General features: G+C 36.7%; 1 protein-coding gene across 10 annotated transcripts in view; it reads right to left on the bottom strand.

The window, feature by feature from the left end:
- DIAPH2 (diaphanous related formin 2) overlaps nt 1–14,242 on the bottom strand; it is a 940,735-nt gene that overhangs the window by 848,363 nt on the left and 78,130 nt on the right. For 8 of the 10 annotated variants that reach the window (XM_064277941.1, XM_064277943.1, XM_064277944.1 and 5 more), the window contains 2 exons: nt 8,325–8,429; nt 2,792–2,812 (listed from right to left, as the gene is read on the bottom strand). In XM_064277941.1, coding sequence (XP_064134011.1) covers nt 2,792–2,812; nt 8,325–8,429 — 126 coding nt within the window. The remainder of the gene's footprint in view (nt 1–2,791; nt 2,813–8,324; nt 8,430–14,242) is intronic. The other 2 variants (XM_064277942.1, XM_010599558.3) reach the window with 1 other exon arrangement.

Genomic DNA, 14,242 nt, shown 5'->3' with positions numbered 1-14,242 from the left:
CATACAGCCTGCTGGCCTGCCATTTTGCAGCCTCTACTTTATTGCATTTCAGGTTCTATCTTCAGTCTTGTTTATCTGTCTCTCATCCCCATTAGACTGAACTTCTTGAGGGTAGGAGTTGTATTGATTGGGGAAGAGAGACACGTAAATGATTAATTATAATAGGTTAAATATGACAACAGAGCTATATACACAGTACTGTGGGAAGGAAGGAGTTATCTGGGACATCATCTTCTCAAAGGTAACATGAAACTTAATCTTGATGGATGTTTAGGAGCTTGCTGGGCACACTAAAGAAGAAAAGGGCAGTCCAGTTCCAAGAAACAGAATGTGCTTGTTTTAGAGGTATTAAAAAATAGGGTGTTAAGGAATTGCCAAGTGTTTCTTTAGGGAGAGGCACATGTCAGAATGCCCTGGAAATGAAATGAGAAAAGAAGGCAGGGATAAGATCACAAAGGACAATAGGGAGTCATTTGAAGGTTTTAAGAAAGGAAATACAGCATGATCTCTGGTAACAGTGTAGAGCATGCATGGGCAGGATAAGAGATTGAAGACAAGGAGACTGCTTAGGAGGCTACAGCAATCACCGAACCCAAACCACACCCACTGCCGTGGAGTCGATTCCGACTCCTACCGACCCTATAGGACAGAGTAGAACTGCCCAATAGTTTCCAAGGAGCACCTGGCGGATTCGAACTGCCGTCCTCTTAGTTAACAGCCGTAGCAGTTAACCACTACGCCACCAGGGTTTCCACAGCAATCACAGGCATGTTAAATAATGAGAGTCTAAACTAAGGAAGTAACTGTGGGTAATTACAGGAGAGGGTTGAGAGTTATTTAGGAGAAATAATTAGCAGAACTTGGTTATTGATTGGATGTGGAGGAATCAGTAATATTTCTCCGGCTTTTAGCATAAGTCATTGGATTGCTTATGGTGCCAAGTCCAGAAACAAAGCTGCTTATGGTGCCAAGTCCAGAAACAAAGGCTGGCTCCATCCCATATAGAAACAAACTCAAGATGCCTTTACTTCCCAAAACTTCGTTATTTAATTCCACCCTTCCTACACCTGGTCTCCAGTTTAATACAGGTCCTCAACTACCACAAGAAAGCCTCTGGGGTAACTTCCCACAGAAGTCTCTCCCTGTATTGATCCAGAGTTTTTCAAAGGGCCTCCTCAAACTACCTCCTTCAGAATCACTTGTGAACTTGGAGAAAAAAAAGGCAAATTTCTTGGCCTTACCACAAACCTCATGAATCACAATCCTGGGAGAGGAGAATAAAATGTGCATTTTGATGCACTTTCCAGTTTGAGAACCATTAGCCTAATCTAGGCTACCTACTGCTATCAAATTTTTTTTTTAAAACCCTGGATTTATCATGTCACTTCCTTGCTCAAACTAGTTTCTAATCTTCTGCCTGGACTTCAAGGTCCCCTTTCAACTTGATTTTCTAATCTTTTCAATATACATTTTTTAGTCCAACAAGGTCAACCAACCTCATCTCTTACTTCCCCCTTCCAGGCTTCCACACACACACAGCTTGGTTGTCTCTCCAAATCTTTGTGTTTGACATTACTGACAGAACCTGGGAGCCTCACCATAGCTTCCTTTCCCTAGTCAATTCCAGCCATAACAACTATTCTTGAAATCCCAGCTTAAATCCAGAAACTTGCAATTACTCCAATCTCACTTCTCTCTCCTACATGTGAATTCCCATTACGCTTATAATCAGCACACACAATTTAAGATTTAATTATTTCAACATATATCATTAAAACCATAAGGTCTTATCTCATTCTTATTTTCCAGTCATCAGTGAGCCTATCACAGTTCTTGGCATATATTAAACAATACATAAATATTAGTTGATTTTTCAAATTATCATGAAAGGGAGATGTTTTTACCCCTAGATAACACATGAATAAAAAGAAAACCAAGAAGAAATCAACTTTTACAAGCAAAACAAGCATTAAAAGACATTCACTATTATAGACACTGCTGTATTTGATGATATCAACAATAATGTTCTATGCCTTGTCCTCTAAATATAGAATTCTTAGTCATGAAAGCATGGTAATCACAAATAGTTTTCAATCACAATACGGGCCACTTTCGGTGTCTTATGTAATAATGTATCATGTAAATATAGCAACGAAATACAATGCCTTGAGTATAAAACCTTTAAATGACAGCAAGGAAAAGAACCTTAAGAGATAATTCAAGCCAAGCACCTCAATTTACCCATTTAATAACTGAAATTCAGAGAAATTATATGACTTGCCCAAAGTTACTGAGCCAATTAGTAGCACCCAATAAAGGCAAGCACCTAGGCCTCCTCACTGCACATCAAGGGTTGTTTTCTTACAGTACACGGTCAATGAAACTAAAATCAAAGTGAGGTATTTTAATAACTTCTGTTAGCCTAAACCAACACGTTATAGGTCTGTCCCTGCCATCGTGAGAAACAAAGGCAAAGTACTATTTGAAAACACACAATTTCATCAGAATCAAAGTCTAACACAGGCATAATTCCAAAAACAAACAAAACATTTCCAACACAAAATATACAAGCATATTGTAGTTCTAAAAGCACTTCCCAAAACCACAGAAGAAAAAAATACTTACCACAGCTAAATCCTAATCACCTGAACTTAATATTCGTCTCACACAACTTTGATCAAAATATACACCAAAAGAAGAACCAAACACATAAAATATTTTAAGTGAAAATCACTCAATTCCCCAAAGCATAAATGTATATCTAAGGGTAAAACACATCTTTTGTACTCACCGTAACTTTACTTCCAACTATCTGCATGCAGTGGTCAACGGAGAGTGGTTATGGTGTGAAAAAAAAAGAACAAACAGCAACAATATTAGTAATCAGAAGCTTCTCACAGGAGTTTAGTGTTTAGTAAATTAGTAAATAGCTAACCCTACGCTGTTAAAACTTTAGATCTAGAGGCTAAAACAAATATATCAGTACTATTTTCTACCGTATTTCAAAAATATATGAAGTCTGTGAAAGAAGGATTCCCAAATAAAAGATAATTAGTATTCGAGGGTTTTTTTTTATGTACTATAATTGGCTTCTCATATAGTGCAATCTAAACATCAAGTAATGCATGATTAAATGTAATCAGGTATTAGGTATCTGACCAGCTCACAGCCCCTCAAAACTAAGTATGGATAGAAAATTTATTTTTTTCTCTTTCCGTGTTATGACAGAAATACTGTTAAGGTTGAAATAAGGTATATCAGAATATAAATGCTGCATTTAAATTCATGCATCAAGTTAGGAAGTGAACTTTAGGTTACAAACTGGAATCTTTTATATTTCCCTAAATTTAAGGTCTATAATATTGTTTTATGTTTGGAAACTGAAAATTACAAAGATGATAGATTGCCTTTTATTCTTGTTTTCTAGGTTATTCTAGCATTTCTTTTACAAGAGTTCTCTATATAATATGAAGGCAAAGAAGCGTATTATATCCAAACTTGCACATATTCATAAAGAGGAAACAGTTCAAAAATTGCAACTCTGATTGAGCTTTCCTAACAGATAAGAGATAAGAGAATTTCCAAGAGGCAGAATAGTGTTTAAGAAAGCAAGAAGTAACACCATGGTCCCAAACAGAATTATATGCCAAAATCCAAATACAGGTCAAATCGTTGTCATCAGACTCCCACACTTGAATATCAAGAAATTTCCAAAAAGAGCTAATCACAATTTAAACCCATTAATCTGACAGCCATTACTACCAATAATGTGTTATATTTTTCAGCTAGTGCTTTAAAAATAAAATTTAACTGAAACCCCAGTAAGAATCATAAGTTGAACAAGATACCATAAGACACAAAAAGACGATAGCTTCTAGTAAATTATTTCAGAGGGACCCATGAATCTCCAACAAGAAAAGCAGCTTTCTTAAATATTCATTCAACAGACTATTTACAGACAGTGATTATTTAGGTGAATAAAAGCCGCTTTGCTGCCATTAACAGACTTCTGTATTAGAAGATATATCTAGGCCTAAAGTATTTCCTCTCACCAAAGTCTTATGTTTTCCCTTTATTTAACACAGGCAGGCCTGAAACTAAAAAAAAAAAAAAAGAATGTGAGTCTGTCCTAACAATGAAAGCAGGTCTATATACTCTGTGAAACAACCAGGATACGGCCAATTTAATAATTCACTCGGGTTGCAAAACTGTTGCATTTAGCTCAAGCACACACTACTAGTAGATTGGACTAGCCAAGGGAAGCTAAAAGAAACTAAAAAGAAAGTGGAGTTTGGTTATATTTAAGTACAACTGTTGCACCATACCCAGAAAAGAAGACCTGAGAAAGAAATTATCTGACAATAGCAAAGCAAAACTAATACGTGCATACACACACACAGAGAGAGATACTACAACATTTTAACAGCTTGTTATTAAGATATCATGTCTGTAGATGTATTTTGTATTACCGTTGTAAATTATTGCCTACTGAGATTAAAAACATGATAATTCTGAACGGCTCAAGCGTCCTCAAAGATATATAATTTTACATATTTTTAAATCTCAACTTCAAAGATTGTGATTTAAGTTAGAAATAAATTAGATTCTTAATGTTCTAATAAGGATATTGACATCTGGCAAATGACTGTTAGGATTTCAGTCAATAAACTTTTCTCATAAATGTCTACATGTACATACTGGTAAGTGTAGTTCCTCTAAATCCCTGACATATTGTGCCTGTTTTAGTATTATGGATAGGCATGACAACTTTTTCATTATCAACAAAGCTCAATTTTCCATATCTGAAAACATATGCTGCTCTTCTGAAATACAGGCTCTTCCAGATTATTTGTGGCCAAATTATCACATGTACAAATCACCCTAGGTCAGGTCCATAACCACACTTCCTACAGTGAGTTCAGTTGATGGGAAATAACATGCAGAGAAGAGGCTCTTCTCCACCCACCCCATCCCCCTATTAAAAGTTCATTCATCACTGATACAGTTAGCCAAGCCATTTTTTTGCCCGTAAACATTCACACAACTTAACATTCTCTACCACGTGACTTTCAATTAAGAGGGGAAAAAACCTAAGCAATATTTTCATCATTATCATTGTAATTTCCTTTATGTATTCTTATTCCACACTAATTTTAGCAAAGTAATTACACAGCAAAAGACTTGTATGCTTTAGAAACTGAATTTGACCATATATCTGTGCATAGTTTCACCTTACTTTAATGTAGTTACTTAGAATGCAGGAGAATGATGGGCATTTCTTATTGAGCTCATGTTTTGTTTTGTTTTTAGATTCCATACAAAATGACTAATGCAAAACTTAAAGGGGGAAGTGTACAATTCATGTATAAATTTAACCGTATTCCTCACTTACATGTTTAACATGTGACTACAAAACATTTTTCCAGCAGAGACTCTAGCCCTTAACTTTGTTTTTCCTTCATGATGGAAGTTTTGACTACTTATAAAGCATTTCCATAAACAAGTGGTTACAATCATTTACTTTAAACAAGGAAATATTCTTAATCAGTGTTATCAATAAGATGAAAAAGTAAGTGTAAAAAAAAGTACGAAACATGCTAGACATATCAAAAGCACACAGAAAGACAGCAGGACAGAAACCTTAACTACACATAAGCCCATAGGTAAACTTATTTAAACTTAATCAGTGTCATGATCATGAAGAGAAGAAAAGAGTGAGTGTTGTTTGTCACTGAATAGTATCCCTCTCACCTTCAGAAGGAAATTACGTAAGCAATTTTCTTTGTTTTAATGACAGAGAACACAGCAATATCTACCCAAAGTGAGAAAGTTTTAAAATATCTTGTCAGTGGACTCTCCTAATATTCATTCCATAAAAAATATTAGCAAATAAAATGTATAATGCTTGAACTCTATCAAAAGTACCATGCATGTATTAAGTGTTCAGATACATGCTGAATGAACAAATAAGAGTCATAATAGCTACAGTACTGATTACGAGGCTAATACTTTAAGCATGGAATTTTCATGTCTTTTGAGAAATATTCAGTTTCTAACTTCTGAATAAGGCAATTCAAGAGAGCTCATCAAATATTTACCAAAATTGTAGCATTTTAATCTGATAAATGACTATATAACCTAAAATGTGCATTTATTTTGGTCAGTTGAAAAGGAAACAATATAGGAAAAAATGAAAACTAGTTCTTTGTAGAGAGATGGAGAGTAAAAATCAAAAGGGTAAGAAATAAGAGCTTCATATAATCTTCATTATATTCAGTCCCACTTCCATACATACAACAACAAATGAGCCAATGGCACTAAAAATCTTATCATTAAAAACACCACATGATTATTCATATATTGTTATCTGTACTTTGCACTCAGATTTAGCTATATTGATTTACTAGCACATTTGCCTTTAGGTATTTGAAAAATAACACTGAATGTACACCCTGCATTTCCTAAAGCACTTTTCTGTGAACAATAACTTGAGTGCAAAAATGAGAAGAGATTCATCAGAATTTCAAAGTAAAACCCTATGCATCACCTAATTCTATTGAAAACGACGCTCACGGCAAATTTCACTTATCACTTGAAACATATTTCTGCCCTTGGATACCAGAAGCAAATTAAAAAACATGCTGTTGCTCTGCTCTGGCAGAGCTGCAATGCATTATGTTTAAATACTTCAGCATTCAGATTTAGCTTGGCTGAAAGTACAATATAGAATCAATATAGTCGCAGAATTCAGGACAAAATGCATTAGCAATTGCCACCGGAATTACTGTACTGAAATAGAATAGGGTATCCAAATAATTTTAAAATAGTTTTTTGGCAATGAAGAACATTTTCTTCACTGATCAACTTTTAAATTTAAAATACGTATGATACATATCTCTGTGGAGCCCTGGTTGTGCAGTGGCTAAGAGCTCGGCTGCTAACCAAAAGCTCGGCAGCTCGAATCCATCAGCCGCTCCTTGGAAACCCTATGGGGCAGTTCTTCTCTGTCCTATAGAATTATTATGAGTCGGAATCAGCTCCATGGCAACGGGTTTTGTCTGTGTGTGTATATATACCCCCCAAAACCATATATATAACCCAAAAAACCCAGTGCCCTCGAGTCAATTCCGACTCATAGCGACCCTATAGGATAGAGTAGAACTGCCCCATAGTTTCCAAGGAACGCCTGGGCAGATTCGAACTGCCAGCCCTTTGGTTAGCAGCCGTAGCACTTAACCACTACGCCACCAGAGTTTCTATGTATACACATACATACATACATACACACACACACACACAGACAAAACCCATTGTGTATGTATATACACACACACATACACAAAGTGATTTTTATGGAAGGAAGGAGCCCCGGTGGCAGAATGGTTAAGTGCTCAGCTGCTAAATGAAAGGTTGGCAGTTCAAACCCACCAGGTGGCTCTGTAGGAGAAAAGACCTGGCAATTGGCTTCCATAAAGATTACAGCCTTAGAAACCCTATGGGACAGACAGTTCTACTCTGTCCTACACGGTATAGACTTGGCGGCATTGGGTTTGGTTTTTTTGGTTATAGATATGAACAGGTTTCTTTACAGAAATGTAAAAAATACATTTCACCATTTCAAAATTACATTTTATTACAAAACAAAATCAAATATGAAGACTATTTTTGGAATCATGTTAGGAAGTGAATGAAGGAAAACATTCCATTAAAGCACTAAGTTTTTTCCTGTTGATAACAACTCCTTTCAACAAACCCTACTATCAAATCTTTTGAAACTCACAAAAACAGACTGGATTAATACAGCTAAACGACAACAGTTATGAGGCAGTTTACATAACTGGCATCACATAAAATGATTAAAAAATGAACAAAGCTGCATATTTTTAAAAATTGCCAGAATAGCATACAAGCAGACACCAGACATGTAGGTTTAATGCAAATTTAGTTAAAGCTTGTGGCTAGGCTATGTTTGTCTCCTACCTCAAAATCTACAATTTCCATCAAACAAACCGTATATTAAGCGGAATTCCTGCAAATTGCTATCAATTTTTAGTAAGTGCACGAACCTGTGCTCCGAAGCTCACTTGATTAACTCAGAGCCTTCACTCCTTAGTCTTTCTTATTCATAATAATGGAGTTGTCTTCTTTCTAATTATGAACAGTTTTGAAATACATAGTAAAAGTATAAAAATACATGTATAAACTGTTTTCTGAATAGTCTAGATGAGTACATTGAGGCAAGAATGTGAAGATTTAAAGCCCTTTTTTTTAAGCATATAATGCTAAGCTCATTATGTTGGTGCTGGGAAAGTCTCACTACTTACAGATTTGGCAGTGGCAGAAATATACTGGACAACCATCTCACGTTTGGTGGTAAAATCTTTATTTCGCAAAGGAGCTTTTCGTTCTTCATTAAGGTTCATATCCTCCTGTTAGAAAGAACACATACTGTGAGCAATGAAAAATTTCTGCTTCAGAGTTTCAAAAGTGTTTAATATGAATATTCTCTATATCTTAAAATGGAGCGTGCTCAGCTGCTAATCCAAAGAATGGAGGTTTAAGTCCACCAAGGTGCCTCAGAAGAAACGCCTGGTGATCTACTTCTTAAAAGTTAGCCGTTGAGGACCCTATGGAGTACAGTTCTACTCTGGTTCACATGGGGTTGCCATGAGTCAGAGGTGACTCCGAGGCAAGTAAACTTGTTGCTGTTGAGTTAATTCTGACTCATAACGACCCTATAGGATAAAGTAGAACTGCCCCACAGTGTTTCCAAGGAGCAACTGGTGGATTCAGACTGCTGACCTTTTCGTTGGTAGCTGAGCTCTTAACCACTGTGCCACCAGTGCTCCTGGTGATGGTAAAAAACCCATTGCCATCGAGTGGAATTTCAACTCAAAGTGACCCTGTAGGACTGAGTAGAGCTGCCCCACAGTGTTTCGAAGGCTATATATAGATCTTTATAGAAGCAAACTGCCACCGCTTTGTCCCAAGGAGCGGGCTGGTGGGTTTGAACTGCTGACTTCTGGTTAGCAGCCAAGAGCTTAACCACTGTGTCACCAGGGTTCCTGAGGGTGGTAATATCTTAAAATAATAAGTCACGCTATGACTAATAACAATAGTCATTTTAATGGACACTTTACTATTATTTTAACTTTTTACATCATAATCGTACGTAAATTTCACCATATATCCACAGTTCATACCTCTACCTAGTCAACTAATGAGCAGAAAGAAAAAGAAAAATTGTTTAACTATTCCACCAAGGAACTGGCAGTTTACAACATACGTATACATCATACAGTCTTACTTAAGCTATTTATCTATTCTGAAAAAAAAATATTGCCTTTGAATTGTGGTTTTGGCAAAGAATATTGAATGCCAAAGGAACGAACAAATCTGTCTTGGAAGAAGTACAACCAGAATGCTCCTCAGAAACAAGGATAGAGAGACTACGTCTTCCAAACTTTGGACATGTTGTAAGGAGAGATCAGTCCCCGGAGAAAGGACATCAAGCTTGGCAGAGTACAGGGTCAGTGGAAAAGAGGAAGACCCTCAAAGAGGTGGATTGACACAGTGGCTGCAACAATGAGCTCAAGCATAACAACGATTGTAAGGATAGCTCAGGACTGGGCAGTATTTCGTTTTGTTGTGCATAGGGTCGCTATGAGTTGGAACCGACTCGAGGGCACCTAACAACAACATACAACTATAACGTGTGACTGAAAAAAAATTCACCAGCAGTTGCTGGATTTGGAAAGGAAAAAAAAGGAAATCAGAAATATAGTTATCTGAGTTGGGATAACAAAAATCATTTATGAGAGAAAAATATTTAGTTAAAAGTATACATTTTTTGAGCTACGATAAGCTCTAATTTTGTCGGGAATTTTCCTTTATTTTGTCATATACACACATATAATATTTTCATTAGACAAATTATTTTTCTACCTTTTAAAACTCATACTAACCCTTGCAAAATGTGAAGACACCCTTAAGGGGTCACAAAACCAAGTTAGAAATGACCTTGCTTCAAAGAACAACATCAAGTGAAGACAATCCATAGAATGGGTGAAAATGTTTACAAATCATGTCTGGTAACGGAAGTGTATACACAATACATAAAGAACTCTTAACAATTCAACAAGTAAAAAGACAAAGAGCCCAATTCTAAAAATGGGCAAAGGATTTAAACAGAAATTTCTCCAAAGATATACATATAGCCAACAAGCACTTGAAAAGATGCTCAACATCATTGGTCATTAAAAACCCAAACCACACCCATTACCATCAAGTTGATTCTGACTCACAATGACCCAAAGGACAGGGTAGAACTGCCTCATATGGTTTCCAAGTCTGTAATCCTTATGGAAACAGATTGCCAGGTCTTTTCTCCTATGGAGCAAGCTGGTCGGTTTGAGCCTTCGACCTTTTGGTTAGCAGCCAAGCGCTTAACCATTTTGCCACCAGGGCCCAATGAGATACCACTTAACGCCCACTAGGATGGCTAGAAATCAAATAACGGGGTGTTGGCAAGAATGTGGAGAAATTGGAAGCTCATCCATTGCTGGTGGGAATGTAAAATGGTACAGCCACTTTGGAAAACAGTCTGGCAGTTCCTCAAAAAGTTACACATAGAGTTACTATATGAGCCAGCAATTCCATTCCTAGGTATATACCCAAAAGAATTGAAAGCAGGAAGTCAAACAGATACCTGTACACCAATGTTCACCGCACCACTATTCACAATAGCCAAAAGATGCAAACAACCTTAATGTTCGTTGACAGATGAATGGATAAACAAAATGTGGTGTATCTATACAATGTAATATTTTTCAGCCGTAAGAAAGAATTCTTCACGTGTACTGACACATACCACAACGTGGATGAACCTCAAAATATTATGCTAAATGAAGAAGCCAGTCACAAAAGACCATATATTGTATGATTTCGTTTCTATAAAATATTCAGAATAGGCAACTCTATAGAGATAGAAATTAGATTGGCGGTTGTCTGGGCATGGGGGTGTTGGGGGGTGAGGAGTGACTACTAATGGATACGAGGTTTCTTTTATGGGTGATGAAAATGTCCTAGCTTTAGAAAGAGGTGATGGTTGTACAACTTTGTGACTACACTAAAAATCACAGAATTATATACTTTAAAATGGTGTAACTGTATGGTATGTGAATTATATCTTAATTTTTAAAAAATCAATATTTTTATCCCTTTACTTTTTCAATAATTCTAGCCACTCCTGGTATTTTTGTTTTGTTTTATATTGTTTTGGTTTTATTAAGTAAACTAATGGGCAAACAAGGAACAAATCTGAAATTAACTGATTCATGTGAGAATGGGTGGAAATCTACTAAAAGTAATCAACCTGTGTCTATCTATTGAATAGCAGCTACATTGAAAGCAAGAGTCTCATGATCTATATTTGTAGTGAGTACATGTAGTCCCTGACTTACAAAGGGATTCCACTCATGCGCACGTGAACCCTCTTCCTAATCACCTCTATCGCTCTCTCTACCTTTACCTCATCCATCTTATTTTTCATTTGTATGTATTACTTGTTAATGACTATTATTAGGAAGTAGACTTCTTTTTCCTCTCTCTCTCAAGCACTGAATCACAGCAAAATCACAGAAAAGAGGCTGGAAAACACTGTTAATGCAGTCCGCAGATGCTCAGCTATGTTCTGTGTCTATTTCAACTCATGGGGAACACACTATCTCTGGTGGTAACCCATCCCATCTTAGGGCTCTTTAATTTTTGCCACGTTTATCCTTGAAGAGTTGGACATAAAACATATACAAAATACTAATAGTGTGTTAAGGTGGTAGGGTGATATCTTTTTTTTTCCTTCCCCATTTTCTATATTTTGAATCACTTATTTAGTGGTTATGTACTATACACCAGAGACAACGCTAGGCTGGCTAGGGGAATACAAATTAGGGATACTGCTTCTATCCTCAAATTAAGTGAGTTACTATTTATAAAGCATTTGGAACAATGCCCAATACTTTATAGTCTTCATCTTTTTGTTAAATAAATATAAACAAATAATCCACAGTCTAGTAGGAAAGACCAATATGCAAACAAATAATTATAATAGAGGCATATATAGGATGATTTGGAAACACAGCGGGCAGATGGAAAGGTCAGAGAAGTCTTCACCAGGCTTTGGGTCTTGAAGGATAATAAAAGTCTCACTGAAGGCAAAGTGACTAGCCAGGAGACTAGAGTGGTCATCTGTCATTTCTGACTGCCTAACATCATTTGTACAACCCCTCTACATTTTAATACATCCTCACATTGTCAGTACCACCAAATCAAGGCAGAATCCATAAAAATTACATTTCTCAATCTCCCTTATAGCTGAAGTACAGGCATGTGTCTTAGTTTCCGCCAAAGCATTACATTTAGGAGAGGTGTCGATTCGGAAATCAACTATGTAAGGAAGCAGACCAGGATTAGACCATCATTTGGCTGGTCGGGGTAACAACGGAGGTGACAGGGTTCTGAAATTGATGGCAGCAGACACATCTTTTTCATCAAGACAGTTTCACCAAGCTGTTCTGAAAATTATTCCTGTAAGGTTAACTAGAGCTTATTTCTGCAATCCCTCCTGATTCAAGAGCTACTTAATATCCTTTAATAATATATATACATTTTTTTTTAATTTAAACTAGCCAGAGTGGATTCTCTTATATGCAATAATTTGAGCTATTAAAGTAATTCAGGGGACAAGTGATAAGAGCCTGAACTAAGAGAGATGGTAATCAGATTGGAGAAAAGGGAATAAAATGAAGAACCATGTAGAAGTTATTTAAAGGTACCATTCTCAAGCTAAAGTAGACCTATGACCTTCAAATTATTCTCATGTGAGATGGCTTAACATCCATGTTTATCTCTCTCAAAAACTGTGGTTTGAAAAATGCAAGGAAGGAAAGGGCTTCCACCTCCTTCATCTTGAAATACTGTATCTCTATTACTTCAGCCCCTGACTTTATAACCTTATTGGCAATCACACCATTCTACTGACTCATATTGTTCATTTCCATTAAAACTCCTAAAATCTGCTCACAGACATGCTAAGCTATTTATCTACTGCCTCCAAACATTCTGGTTAAATTTCAGTCTCCTGCAAATGTAGTTAGCATGACTCTGCTCCCCCAAATGGAATCAACTCTGAAACACCCTAAGGTTGAGTTTCTGTATTTGTATAGTTCACAGCCAGAACTAAGAGTGTAATAGAGCCACTTTTTGCAGTTTCTAGGTAGAGAGCTTACTCCCTCTCCTTCCAGTGACACTTCTCTATTACTATGTACCTCCATTCGATTGTTAATGGCAGACACTGCTGAGATCACGACATCAAAGTAGAATTACTTTGTAGGGAGGTAGCCAGGACAGTGAGGAGAATGTAAGAGTATATACCTCAGACAGATCAGAGAGATGCTGTCAAGATTAGATGTGACCACACATATGAAGCCCTGGTGTATATTAACTAGCCTTCAAGGATACTAGTTATTGATATTATCACCTCCCAGCCTCATTATTTTTATCATTTTTCATCTTACCTTTTATATTTTAATAGTCCTAGGTTGTTTGTAGGAGTCCCTGGGTAGCACAAACAATTAGGCGCTCAATCACTAACTGAAAGGTTGGTGGTTCGAACCCACCCAGAGGCGCCTCAGAAGAAAGTCCTAGCAATCTGCTTCTGAAAGGTCGCAGCCTTGAAAACCCTATGGAGTAGTTCTACTCTGCACACATGGGGTCACCATCAGATGGAATCGACTTGACAGCAACTAAGAGCAACAGGTTGTTTGTAGTTTTCCTACATACACTATGCGGTTACACACTTCCATTACTTTGCTCCTGATGCTGTTCTATCTGCCTGGAACATTGTCTTCACCAACCTCTCCTGCTACCTTACCTTGCCAAACCCGTATCTGGCTAACTCTTAATTAAGAACTTCAGTAAGCCACTAATTTTTTCAGGAAGAGTTTCTCCAAAACACCTCACTTGGAAATGACTATCTACATCCCATTCTTCCACATAAATTCCTATATTGTAGCAGTTATATTGAAACTATCTGATAAATCTTTGTCCCCTGAACTATATAAGCTGAGGGCAGGAACAAGGTCTTACTTATCTTTGTACTCCTAGCACATAGTGCCTGGAATGTAGTAAGCATTTAATAAATATTCGTTGAACCAAAGTGATATTCAGGACTTTTTTCCTCTAA

Source organism: Loxodonta africana, chromosome X (genome assembly GCF_030014295.1).
Source record: "Loxodonta africana isolate mLoxAfr1 chromosome X, mLoxAfr1.hap2, whole genome shotgun sequence".
Classification (NCBI taxonomy): domain Eukaryota; kingdom Metazoa; phylum Chordata; class Mammalia; order Proboscidea; family Elephantidae; genus Loxodonta; species Loxodonta africana.
Note: the sequence above shows the minus strand (reverse complement) of the source record. Positions and strands in the feature narration are given on the sequence as shown.